The sequence below is a fragment of the Thunnus maccoyii genome, chromosome 14 (assembly GCF_910596095.1).
Source record: "Thunnus maccoyii chromosome 14, fThuMac1.1, whole genome shotgun sequence".
NCBI lineage: Eukaryota > Metazoa > Chordata > Actinopteri > Scombriformes > Scombridae > Thunnus > Thunnus maccoyii.
The window spans coordinates 18,463,646-18,476,875 of NC_056546.1; the positions used below are offsets into that span (position 1 = coordinate 18,463,646).

At 39.7% G+C, this 13,230-nt stretch overlaps 2 protein-coding genes across 8 annotated transcripts; both read left to right on the top strand.

The window, feature by feature from the left end:
* Positions 1-278: 278 nt before the first annotated feature.
* On the top strand, positions 279-9,312 carry znf451 (zinc finger protein 451). Of its 7 annotated transcripts, XR_006099892.1 has the most exons (14): positions 279-357; positions 1,532-1,595; positions 2,028-2,111; positions 2,230-2,343; positions 4,073-4,184; positions 4,378-4,528; positions 4,634-4,760; positions 4,876-5,035; positions 5,529-5,676; positions 5,794-7,301; positions 7,381-7,452; positions 7,815-7,877; positions 8,601-8,705; positions 8,796-9,312. XR_006099892.1 is itself a non-coding variant. In XM_042433123.1 (13 exons), the coding sequence occupies exons 2-13, from the start codon at positions 1,536-1,538 to the stop codon at positions 8,639-8,641; spliced, it is 2,640 nt and encodes an 879-aa protein (XP_042289057.1). In that variant the 5' UTR covers positions 279-357; positions 1,532-1,535; the 3' UTR covers positions 8,642-9,312. The 7 variants fall into 7 exon arrangements, 6 of the variants coding, with proteins under 6 accessions (XP_042289057.1, XP_042289060.1, XP_042289059.1 ...); XM_042433123.1 differs by having other exon boundaries at positions 8,601-9,312; XM_042433126.1 differs by lacking the exon at positions 279-357 and adding an exon at positions 910-934 and having other exon boundaries at positions 8,601-9,312.
* A 747-nt stretch (positions 9,313-10,059) lies between these two features.
* bag2 (BCL2 associated athanogene 2) lies at positions 10,060-13,183 on the top strand. Its single transcript, XM_042433199.1, has 3 exons — positions 10,060-10,422; positions 10,998-11,107; positions 12,138-13,183. Exons 1-3 carry the CDS (start codon positions 10,301-10,303, stop codon positions 12,530-12,532), a joined length of 627 nt encoding a protein of 208 aa, XP_042289133.1. The 5' UTR covers positions 10,060-10,300; the 3' UTR covers positions 12,533-13,183.
* Positions 13,184-13,230: the final 47 nt, after the last annotated feature.

The window sequence follows — 13,230 nt, forward strand, 5'->3', positions numbered from 1 at the left end:
AGCTGCTGTTTACTCATCTTGGTATGAATAATTCAACAAGCATATCTGTGAACTTGTAAGTTATAATCAATTCATCTTGTGAATGATGGGAATCGGCTACTGGGTATACATATGAATCCGACTGAGGAAATAGCGATGGAGTGATAGGTTCACATTTTCAACCCGTGGAGAGTGAGCAGAGCAGACGGGCGGAGTTCATTCAAGTTCTCTCCCAACAGCGATTAACTCCGCACCGGTGGCACACTCCGCGTGAAAAAGGAGCGCTTCAGATTTGCACATGACGTTGCAGACGTTTCGGGATGCCGTAGCTAAAAACAGGAAAGAGCAGAAGTCAACTGAGGAGTGAAGAACAAGCAGGTAATTTGACGCTCAGCTTCATTCGTGTGTTGACTCCAACCCTACATGATTAACAGCAAACCATGCCCAACGTAAAGTGTATTTACATTGCATTCGTTTCGCGACTAATGCCCGTTGCACCCGCAAACACAGAGCTAGTTAGCTTAACGTTACTTTTAGCTTGAGGTTAAGGGGTGTGTCTTGGACTGCAACCCAAGCGAAGCAACATGTTCACGATTTTGGTGCTAATTAAGTTGCATTACTGACAACGGTTGATGTTACGAACCCATCTGATGGCTGGTGAACTTCTCAGCGACAAACTGGGAGACTTCTGGTCTATGTCAAGTTTGTTTAAAGTACCTAAAATACAATTTAAACCAGCGGACTGCAGGCAAGTGCCTTTTTCAAAACAACCCAAAATCTCTGTATGGCGCGTAAATCAGTTTCTTCTTCGCTCAACTATTAAAGCTCTGCTCCGCCGCTCAGTGCTGCCACCGGTGGACGGGAGCTATACTGCAGCAACACAACAGTGCTAAAGCATAGTTCACTGCAATCCAGCTTCCACCCACCGGTGGCAGCACAGAGGAGAGGCTCTCTGGTAGGTGAGCGATGAAGAAAATATACTTTGCATGGTTTGCATTGAGTTTAGTAGGTTTGAGTTGCACTCCAGCGGAGAGTAAGTCGTGTTTTTGTTGCTTTAGACACGCCTGGCATCGACGTGAATGCTGCTGAACAGTTTGTAAATATTTCAGCTGCCCTCCGATGTGTTTTACAACATTTTAACGTTAGTCCGTTATGAAACTTTACCAACGTTAGCACCGAGTATATGAGAGCTGTACGAGGAGAGCTACTCAAGCCGATATATCACAGTAACTGTCTCATTTTTATTGATATATCACAACTACTGTAACTAAATAATAATGAGCAGTTTGCGTGCTGTTAGTTAGCTAACAGCTGAACCATCATTTCACACGTAAGAGACGTATTGAAGAAACGGTTACGGTTGTTAATTTCTTAATTTTGACTAATCTCGAGTTAGCAGGCCTAAAGCTAAAGTTAAAATTGGAGGCGCTTTACAGTTAAGGCACATGTCTGTCTGGTGTATGTTTACTGGTGCACACCCCCTCCCCTATATGAATGTTCAAAGTTAGAGCTGCAGCTGCAAAAGTTACATTAGCTTGTTGTTTTTCCTCAGATAAATGTCTTCTCCAATTCAAGCAGACGAAGATGAGGTGGAGGAAGAAGTGGAGTTTGTATCAGTAAGTCATGTGTAGGCTTATATATCTATTAAAAAATCAATAGGTTCAAAGGATAAGATAACCACTACACACAGCATTGTCAATGACACTGCTTACTTTATCCTTTGGTATTGACTGGACTCTGGTTATTCAATGCATTAACATCTTGACCAAGAATCAGACTGAGTTGCCATTTAGATTCACTTCATTCATGAGTATATGAATTTTGAATCACTACGCAAGCAGCATCCCCAAGAAAAATGTATATTTTAGAGAGTGCTCATATACTTGACAAATTTCCAAAGCTAGAAAATGGTGGGTTGAATAGCTATGGATTATTTTTCATCACTGTTTCAATTGGTATATTAAAATTAAGTAATCACCTTTTAAAGGTTATGCAGGAATTGCAATCTTTTATAACACTAATGACACGATGTCTTGTACTTGCCTCAGGAGGCTCCTCTCAGACCAGTATTGGACTGTATTGATCTGCTGAGCGATAGTGAGGATGAGGGATGTTCATCATATGCAGACACGGTGAGAGGCTAAACAGAGCAGCATTAACTAGTAATCCTCTAAATTTCTAATTTCTGTTAGATAGAATGGATACTTGTCTAGAATTTCCATAAATTGCTGTGATTTTCTTTTCCCGCAGCTGGAAGATAAAATCGACCGACATAAAGCGCATGTTACATCTACTCTGGATAGACTCGCGCAGCAGGTGGCCCAAGAGAAACGGGCAAGAGAAGACAAATGTAAAGCTTTCAAGGTAAGTTAACTTTAATTAAAATGATCCTCTTTCGTTTTGTTGCTTGTCAGACTTTCATTCCTATTTCACTTAGTGCCAGTATCATCTGTAATCTTTCTCATTAGTCTCCATTTACAGGCAAAATGACTTGTGCTTCCTCCCAAGGGCACTTTTTGTTACACTAAATAATATTAAACTTAATTGTCTATCACATAGTAACAGAAATTCTTCTTTGACACGGCTCAATCAAAAACTAAGGTAGACAAATGTAACATAAACAAAGTAGAAACAGTAAAACTACGTTATGAATGTTTACATGCTAACAGTACTGTTAAAGGACGAGTTTAGATATGAATATCTATGTGCAAAAAAGGTTGTGATGCATATTTGACAGTTCTGACTAAATATAAAATATATTCAGTAGTGAGACACACTTCATTCTAATAGTGTTTCAATTGAAACACTCACATTTATGCATCTATAACAGCAAAGGAAAATAGACAATTCCTCATCTATTCTGTGGAATTTCTAGCCTACCTTGACTCCAAACTATACAGTAACATGAGTAGTATAGATAAAGTATGGTGTGACAATAATGTGATAATTGATGCGCTTAAACTAGAGACAGAGCGCAAAATGTCATTGAAAACTACGCCCACCAGAGTGGAAAACAGTCAGCATCATAATATGCAACCAAGGACTGCAACGTTAACAGAATGTCTGTATCTAGCTAAAACATTAGATTTCAGCATGCCAGAGGACTATTTTAGCACCATATGTCTACCAGAGAGGAAAAGTTATATTGACAATGACAAACTCTATATTGTCTGTCTGTCTCAGTGTCCCTTCTCCTTACCTTGCTTTTCTTGGAGAAATGATCCCACTGAATGGTAAACTCAAACATAATACTGCATAGCTTACTGATTTATCCACAATCCACTATAACACAAGTTGCATACTGTCAAAATGCTTTAGCTGAACTTACAGAAATATAGTTAGCCTAAAACTGACATTTGGATGTTTGACTTACCAGTGACAAAATGCTGGCTGCACATATAGGGATACCGAGTGTCAGGATCCCAGTTTTCCCATTCGTCCTGCAGATGCATCACATCGTATTGCCTGTATCCACTTTTGCCTTCTTAAAGGCTCAGTTTTCCGGTTCGGCAGCTTATAAAAACTTAGTTATGGGTTCTGTACCCTGTTGGGAGTGCATCCCACCACACAGCAGCTTTAAGGCATTTTTCTGTTATTTGCTAGCAGACTTAATTGGACTTAATTGCAATCTGTCTTTATTATCTACTTTGCAAAAATTTAGTTGGTATTCATTCTTTGCAGAAAAATCCAAAGGATGCTGGTACAATCTCATCTTTAAACAGCTGTTAATGGAGATTTTTTTTCAAATTTAGGGATAACATTCCAACACAACGCTCAGGAGGAATTTTCTTTGTGTATTGTGTTGGTATGCACAGATGCACACAGTATATGTGGGGTCAGTTAAGGTCATTTGTAGCAGCAACAGTGCCACCCTGTGGGCAGAATGGAAATAACTGTAGCAACCTATTAAAATGAGCAGTGACTCAACACAACATAATACTGTTCATCATTTAGAAAATTAACATTATTACCATCTGTTGGTTTCCACTCACATCTAGCTTACCTCTTTGTAATTAATTGCAAGGCAGGTTTAAAAATTATGGTTTAAAGATTATTTTCTGTTATTGTTGATCTCTTCATGTCTCTCTTTCAGGAGAAACAAATCTTACAAAAAGCACATGGACAGCAGGAGCTGGCTTTCTGTTCCACAAATGGAAGCCATCAGGAAGCAAAGCGTTGTGTAGATATGTGGTTAAAGATGCCAGGTATGTTTGTAATTTGAATTAGAAGTCAGTTGTATTATAACACTGTCATGTAGTAAACCTGCAGTGATTGAGTTCAATCAAATGTTGTTCTGTTGTATATATTGCCCCTGTACTATAACTTTTTTGGGGGGTGGGGGAGTTGTCAGCTGACTGACTGTGCAACTTACTGTACTTTGGCTCTATGTTTACTGAGGTCTTAAACCTGGAGTGATCAGTGCTGGTTCTGGACGGAGACACAGACCTGCTCCTTTCCCCCTAAATACTTCAACTAAACACACTTGTCCGGTTATCAACTGTGGTCGAGTGTATGACCATGCGTCTCTCCTCGACGGTCACTTAAAAAGGTAATTCTTTTCTGTTCATGTCCAGTGCAAGTGTAGTGCTTTAAACCATTTTCCTGAGCACAAATGGGCATATTTTTTTCAGTAAAATATATATCATGTGTTTAGATTTGATCACTCCCCTTGTGATCCAACCGTCAATCTTAAAGGAAGTCCATCTGAGCTCTTTGCCTGTGAGGCCTGTGGTCAGTATTTTCAGACTAAAGAAGCGTGGAGGAAACATCTTGAATCTAAGGTTTTCGCCCTTTTCCAACTGTTTAATTAAATAGTCCTGCTCTTTTAATATTTCATTAATTAGTTGATTTATTTGTGAAGAGAAACGTTTTGCATTATGTTGTTTCGATTCCTAGGTGTCCTCATCTAGTGCTGAGGGTCACAGCATCACACAGACCTATCAGCGAATTGTGTGTTTTGCCTGTCCTGCATGCTACCTCCTCTTCAACCTCCGGGATGAGTGTCTTCAGCACATGTCAGCCAAAAACCACTTCACAGAGTCGCTCGTAATGAGTGGTAAGGGTTATTGCAACTGAACTCTACCTTGTCTGTTGATTATACATTTCAGACCATAATGACATCTGAATAATGTCATATTTTTTGTATGAGGGGAATATTTTGTGTGGTTATGTACACATTTTCATCAGAACCTCACTTACCCGAATCTCCAAAATTAATGTTCATAGAGAAGTGAAAATGTTGTTATTAAACATTAATATTTAACAATTTTCTGATTAATTTGTGTAATTATACAAATTTCTTGTGCAGGAGACTCCTTACTGTAGTATGAACACTTTAATACCCAAAATTGTCCAAAAAGTGACAACAACCTGTCCCTGAAGGAGCTGGATATGTAGGTTTCCTGTGCATATTAGATAGGGGAAATATTCTAAATAACTTGGTTGTCATTTTAGGGTTATTATACATAAGGCTGTCTTAAAGAAAGTGCTGATGAGGTGTTATATTAACATAATTGAGATTACTTTTTTGCTTTTCTCTTCTTGTAAAGAACCCAGAGGAAGAGCACTGCCAGTTCCCGTCCCACAACGTGCTAAGAATCGTCTCATCACTTTGTGCAAGGATACAGCGTTCAATGTCCGGTGCTCTTTATGTCACAAAGTACTTACCTCACATCAGGCTGCTCAAGCTCACTTTAAGTAAGTTTCATTGTGACTGCTCTGCAATTAATGTATTAATATATATTGATATTACGGCTGACGCTGCTTTTGTTCAAATTTTCATGGAACTGATTTTTCCTGTCTTTTCTCCTTCAGTGTGCACTGCAGACAGGGCTGTGCGGTAGCCAAGGCTGATAAAACCATAGTGCAGGTAATGAAACAGCTGCAAGTGCGAGGGCAGTGCTCCCTCTGCTGTAAAATCTTCCTCAGCCAAGCTGAAATGGAGAAACACAAAGAATCGACCCAGCATGACGTGGAGGTCAACAAAACAATGGTGAGAGCACTTCTTCAGTTCTGCAGGTTTAGTGAAATTCAACGCACCCAGAGGGCTAAAGAGACTCAGGAGAAGAGGCAGTCCGCTGGCTTTGAAACAGCTTTTCAAAAGAGAAACAAGAAGAGGAGTGAGTTTGAAGAATTTCCAGCCAAACGGCAGAGACTAGGTTTGAACGGCATCACCAGCAGAAACTCAACAACAGCATGGTACTGCGAGTGTGGTCTGCAGTTCTCAGAGGAAGCCACAGCCAGCAAGCATCTCTTGGCCGTGAACCAGATTTTCCATCAGTGCGGTGTGTGCGGCAAACACATGGGAGAGTCTTCAATTACCCGCCTGCATATGAGTCGCTTTCACGGGGGGGCTCATCTGTCCAACTTCCTTTTCTACTGCCGCAAGTGCAAAGTGGAAATGCCTCGTTACGAAGATATCCTCTCGCACGTGTCGCAAGTGCACAGCGGACACACCTTCTTCACCGAACAAGAAGTTCCCGAGGAGCTCACCACCGTCATCGACGACAAGCCGTCCACCAGCGGCGAAGTCACCCTGCACTCATCCTCTAAGACAACGGTTCAACCTGACACAGTAGAGGCACGTCCCTCAACAGCAGCTAAGACTTGGATGTGCAGGATGTGCGAGGACATCTTTGACTCGGAAGCAGCCGTCCGGAAACACTGCAGAGACGTGAGCAGTCACAGCTTTCAGAGATTCATCTGCGGCCACTGCCCACAGAAGTTCTTTAAAGAGTCCACCGTACGCAGACATTGTACGAATGAACACGACGGGCAGATAAAAAGCTCCCACTTCTGCGGCCTCTGCGACAGCATGCAGTTCGAATCGGAAGGTGAGTTCTTGGAGCACTACAAGAGTCTTCACAGTAAGGACTACTACTGCATGGATGACGCTGAAGTCGTTCAGCCAACTGTTGCTGAAAGCACCAGTCAGCCTACTTGCTCGTGCCCATGCATGGGTTCAGAGAAGAGCAAAGAAGAAATGAAAGCTATGTATACACAGTGTATGAGGAATCTGGCCGCTGATGGAAGATGTCAGTATGTGTGCGCTCCTTGTAGTCTATCTGTGCCCTCCTACGCGCAGATGAAGACTCACGTCCACACAAAACACACAGCCTTAAACCTGGACAAGACCTTCGATGTAGAATGCAAAACTTGCCAGGAGAGTTTTACAGACGTTCCAAGTTTCCATAAACACTATCACTCCCGACACTGTACGCTGGAACCTTGCATGAGCTCCAGGACCTGCAGGAAAGACGTGAAAGCAGAACCCACTGCTGTCAAAATACTCAACGCTGTGGAGATCAAACCAGAAACTAATGGTAAATCAGTTCAAATCTTGACATTTATTATCTACTTTCGCTTGCAGCATTTAATTCTGTTTTCACATTGTTATTGCAGAGATTGAAGATGAAACACTGGTGAAGTTTTTGAACATGGAGCAGGAAGAGAAAGAGAGTGAAGCCAATGAAAGTAGGCTATATTCTGTATATAGCCCTCGTGTAACTTGCGCCTTGTAGAAAAATAGATACTGTAGTTTTTACAGGCACTTTACTATATCAAATTTTAGTCTGTGTGTTTTCATTCTTTTTTTTTTAAAGCTGGAAAATTGATGCCATCTGGAAAATTGTAATCATTTTGTCAAAGACTAATCTGCTTAATTGTCAGTAAAATTAAAACTTGGCATACTGTAGAGCTGTAATTTGATTGTTATGAAATGCGTTCTATAAACAGTACAAAAAATAGTGTTTAATATGTTTGAGTGTCTAATTATCTTATTGCTTATTACTAATTTTAATGAACCAGCTCTTCATTCATTATGTATTCCATTACAGATGAGTCTAATGACGAGATGGATCAGGCACTGGCTGTGAGTGCAGAGGAAAGAGAGTCAGCAGGTATGTGTGTATGTGGATGCACATGTAGTTAAGGTCAGCAGCTAGAAGAGTGATTGCATTTTCACAATGTATGCAGTATTTTAAAGATGGTCTAGTTTGTTCCCAGAGGTAGTGTTGACTGTGCACCTGTGCTGTGTTCTTCTCTCCTTTGCTGAATCTTGATCCATTTGTGTACTTTTTTACTGACAGTGAAGTATTCTGCAGTAATTGAGTCTGATAAACATTCACTGTGTGTGTTTAGTCTTGGTAGTTGGGTGGCTGTTATGAAGTTTTCAAAGCAACTGTTGAGTTTCCCACAAAAACACAATATTTGAAACAGAGTTGGTTCCATGCAAATAAACAATGTCTGTCACGTTTTGCTTTGCAAGTAACAAAAAATAAAGATGAAAATGTGTTTTAAGATGAGGTTAGATTTGGAGATAATGCTAATGAATAATAAAATTAAAGACAGTAGGTTTGTTTGCAGTGACAATATATACCTGGATATTAAAGCTGTAAGATAACGTAACTGAAGATGTTAGGGGGGATTTAATTGTGCTTTATAAGATGGATCAAAAGTAATAAAATAAAAAATCAAATGTGAACAAATGGATAAAAACTAACACATAGATTATATATATATATTATATAAGTTAGTATAAGTTGTCTCCTAGCATGCATTTGATTGTCTTGCAGTTTGCAGTGTAAGCTGGATCCTAATATTCCTTTTTTCATCATTTACAGAGTTGGAAGAAGCTCTTAAAAGAAGCCTTTTGGAATTCTGAGGATATGAAAAGATTGTTTTTTTTGTTGTTTTTTTTGTGACACAGTGTTCATCAGATATTAATAGTAAGATTTATGTTGAGAATATGTTAAATAAATGTTACTCGTTATTTTACTTCTTTTGCTGTGATTTTAATCATTTTAAAATCAACACAGGAGATCACCACTGGTCAGAGTCGGAAGTTCCCATGTTTTGGAAGGCTAGTTTGTGGCTGTTGCTTACACACTGTCCTCTCTTGTGAAGACTCGACACTTCAGTGTGTCGACACATGTGCTATAGATGGCACTGATGACACTGCAAGATGCCGTAGCTGAACTAGTGACACCACGCTGCTAACTGCGTCTCCGGTTACCTTCTCTGTTCCATTGCAGACTTGAAATCCAATGTATTGTACGCACCTTAAGGAGTAGTTCTAACTATGTGCCCCAAGGAAAGTTTCAGTGTTTGCTGGACTGCTGCAATCCTAGTCCTCAACTGTATATGATGGAATATTCAACCGTTTCCCTAAAATGAAAACCATAAAGTGTTAATTGTGTTGTTCAGGACTCAACAGTATCAAAAGGGACATTATTGATCTGTGCTACAGAAATATGGTATAACACCTTGGAGCTCAGAGTACACAGCACACTTACACTCATCTGGATGAAAATAAAAGAAACTAAAGAGACATTCTACCGGGGGTCTGCTTTGTGCTTTTTACACCAAACTGATTTGTTGAACTGGCTTCGATATAAACAGTTATCCAACTGAAGTCATGTCTAATTACAGCTACAATACTGGCAACACCTCTGTTAGTTTCCTCAAGTTGCTTTGAAAACATTAGCAGGTGACTGACAGATTCCAGTGGGTACTGCAAATTGGCATTCAATTATTTTGTGTGTGTTTCTGCCTTTGTAACAGATATATTATAACCTTCAGCAGGTTGAATAGAGCATGGAAGTTGGATCTGGAAACATTTATAATAATTTACTCTTTGGTAGAGGCACTCTAGCATTTTAAGAGCAAGAGTTTTGAGCCCTATCACTATGCCAGCCATTTAATCTAGAGGCACTAAAAAGTTTGACTTTATGAACCCTTTATGAACCCTTGACCCAGATTTACACTGATGTTTGAACAGGTGCATACATTCTATGTATCCATGAACTCTGTTATGCTGCCGTTATGCCATTGACCTCACATATCTCTTTTTTCAGGTATCTTTGTCAGGTTCTTTTTTTGCCAACTATATTAAAAATTAACAAAGTCAAAAAGAAAACCCAGCCATCTAAGCCAGGGTTTGTTTAAAATGTAATGAGTGCTAAAATATTTTAGGCTACAAAAGCCTCACCTGCAGATATGTTGAATGTAGTACAATAATAATAAGTGACATGAAGTAAAACTGATATTTGAAGGGCTCAAAATGTGTAGAGAATGAAATTATTTTGGGGATCCACTGGACCTTCTCAGCGACCTCTCTTGGGTCCTCGGACCAGACTTTGGGAACCCATGCTCTAGACTCCTCGGGAAACTTCTGTGAGGACTGAGGAAAGGAAGTTGCAGCCCATGTTTGGAAATGTTCTCCCTGGGGCGCCGCTGCTACAGCCAGAGGGGAGACAGTCACACTGTTGATCGCACAGGATTTCTCTCCGGGACGAGATCTAAACATTAATCCTTCACCAGTATGGCTCAAGCAAAAATACAGTCGAAAATGAACGAACCTCCCTGCAGCAAGTTCAGCAGGACACTGTCCATGGCAGACCGCTCCGGGCGACTGCTTGAGCATTTGGATCAGCTGGAAATAAGGTACAGTAAGGTTACAGGCCTTACCATGTGCGCTACACTGTACATTTTATGATCAGTACATTCAATGGCTGCTCACATTCTTTATGGTAAAGAGAATCTATTTTTAATCGACTAACCAGCTGTTTAATAATCCTAAATAAGAGTGAGATAAAGTGGTTTCACCCGATTAGAAGGAAGAAAATACATGAAGTGGGTGTAGTTTTGTATCTTATTCATTATGCAGTATTCAACATGTGGATTGAATATGGTTTAGTCAGTTTATTACAACAACTCGTGATTTTTTTTTTTGTGAAAGGAAGTGTCTGTAAATGGATGGGAGTGGTCATGTATTGCAGTGGTTCCCCTAAACTGACACAAACGAGACCACGGACCCCCAGTTTGATAAGATTAAGTCCCGTAGCCCCCCATCTGATAAGTTTTCTGCTTTTAGATGTTTTATGATAGAAAGTGTATGAAATCCACAACCACAATAGTCACATTCTGTCATTGTGTTATTATCTTATTGATAGAATTATAGTGAAAATAAATGATTGCTTTGAGAACCACTGATGTGTTGTTGTCTCTGTGTCTGTCAGGGTGGAGTCTTTGCGAGAAGCAGCATCAGCCTTGGAGCAGGAAAGGGAGTGCATCCTGGAAATGATTCAGTCCACTCTAAATAGCCAAGAAATACTCAACATCTGTGCTGGTGAGACAATGTTACTGAGCTTGTAACAGCAAACTTTGTTTCCTGACAATGACTTTACAGAAAAAAGCCACAGTATGTCTGATACATCTGGTTTGTCTGTATAGGAATCAGTGCTGTGTCTTTGTAGCTTTAACATTGTGATCTAGTGAGGTTATTCTCTGAGTGATACGTTGTGGTTGGCTGGTGGTGCTCAAGAAACTCAGGGGATTTGAAAAAGAACCAGGCAACATGATAGTTTTTGTACTCCACCCAGCTGCAAGTTTACAGCAGACTTACAGTATTCATTCTGCCACAGGCAATTTAGTTGGCCTGTATAATATACTGTAGAATAAGGTAAAGATATTTAATTAAAATCATCATACAGTATTTATCTGATTACATGCATCCCAATTTCCTGATTTTGCCATAAATTATCCCTAAAAATAAAACCTTAAAAGTAGGCTGAATTATACATTAATACATATCCTATGACTATATACACTACTGTACTAACAGGTGTGCAGTCCATTACAAAAAAATAATACTATGTGTAATGTACCACTTATATAAAAAATATCAATTTTGTAGCAACTGTAGTTTGTGTTGAATGTATTGCTACATTACATTATATTGTAAGGCAATTGTGTTGTTATTTTTCACCTGCTGGACAAAGTAACAAATCTGTAAATTGACCCAAAATTGCAGATTTAAAATTAAGTTAAATCAATACCTCTGTGACACAGTCGTAAAAATGAACTTTATAAGCTTCACAAGTGCAGTTTTTATTGCAGGGCTGTTTTATTGGATTACATTGCATTAAATTAGGGCTTTATCCTACCTACTCTAGTACCCCACCATGCTTTAGGACAATGGTATTCACCTGAGCTGTGTGTCTTTTGATGGTGGAAGGAAACTGGAGCATAAAGAAGAAACACACACGGAGAACAGAGTCAAAATTCTGCCACTTACAGTAGAGTTTATAAATGTTCTACTGCATTTATGTCATTTAAGATGCAGCATTGATTTCTTTAATTTTTTTTTTATCTTCTAGGAGAGAGAGAAGAGTTAACTTTAACTGCGAACCGTCTAATGGGGCGTACACTGTGTGTGGAGGTCTCTGTTGGTACAATTAGAAACTCCCAGCAGGAGGAGGCTCTGCGCAAGGCCACATCTATGATAGACGAAATTGTCAAGAAGTTAATGGATAACATGGACGGCGCAAGACACCAGCTGCTGGCCCTGCACTCTGCCTGTGTGACCGAGGCACCGCCTGTCCCCATCGACCAGAAGTTTCAGGCCATAGTGATCAGCTGCGCTCTGGAGGACCAGAAGAAGATCAAGCGGAGGCTGGAGACTTTGTTGAGGAATGTTGAAAATGCTGAAAAGAAGATCAAGATCCTGGATCACCAAAAACTGGAGGACCCAAAAGCCAACGGCAGTCAATAAGACTCATCACAGAAGCATGAAATGCGTCTTAAAAACCACTAAACTCACTAAGAACTGTTCTAATCGTGTACTAACTGAAGAAGGACTCTACATGTTGCAGCAAGACCAGTCCCTATGGGAAGATTACCTTACCTTAGGGTCAAAAATAGAGTAAAGAACAAAAATTCACTGATACTAAATGTGTGGTCACATATGCACAAAAGTGAGACAGAAAAAGATACCGCCACAAAGGTATAGTGCTCATTGGTTGCAGATTTATTAGAGGGCCAGTGCTGACAATCAACTCATAATAAAGTCACTATAATGCATCGATAGATAGTCTACCAAGGTTTACGTAATAAAACAGTGTAAAACCTGACTGAACGTCTGCACTATACACAAATAAAGACAGAATAAGGTCAGAAAATTGGCTCAAACTATTAAGGTTTATCCAATTTGACACTCAATCCAATGTTTATGTATCTTTTCCTGTTTCACCGTCTCACTTTTTAAATCAGTCACTTAGGATTTTGGATGTGCACACACTACCTCTTTGTGTGAAGGCAACACAAATCACATTAAGCTCTGGATTTCAGCTCGTATTTGCACAAAGCTATTTTTACGACAGATTATGTGAAATAAGTAAATAAAAAACACACTGTGTAACAAGCATTTGGTAGAGAAGTCTGTGAGTAGGTTACGGCCTGTTGCTGTAACAT

Bases quoted from the DNA above. Each gene is read 5' to 3' on its own strand.
- znf451 (XM_042433123.1), top strand. From the start codon at position 1,536: ATGTCTTCTCCAATTCAAGCAGACGAAGATGAGGTGGAGGAAGAAGTG. The intron at 4,185-4,377 runs GTATGTTTGTAA...ATGTTTACTGAG, and splicing joins TATGTGGTTAAAGATGCCAG to GTCTTAAACCTGGAGTGATC. The intron at 7,878-8,600 runs GTATGTGTGTAT...CATCATTTACAG, and splicing joins AGAGGAAAGAGAGTCAGCAG to AGTTGGAAGAAGCTCTTAAA.
- bag2 (XM_042433199.1), top strand. From the start codon at position 10,301: ATGGCTCAAGCAAAAATACAGTCGAAAATGAACGAACCTCCCTGCAGC. The intron at 10,423-10,997 runs GTACAGTAAGGT...TGTGTCTGTCAG, and splicing joins TTGGATCAGCTGGAAATAAG to GGTGGAGTCTTTGCGAGAAG. The intron at 11,108-12,137 runs GTGAGACAATGT...TTTATCTTCTAG, and splicing joins AATACTCAACATCTGTGCTG to GAGAGAGAGAAGAGTTAACT.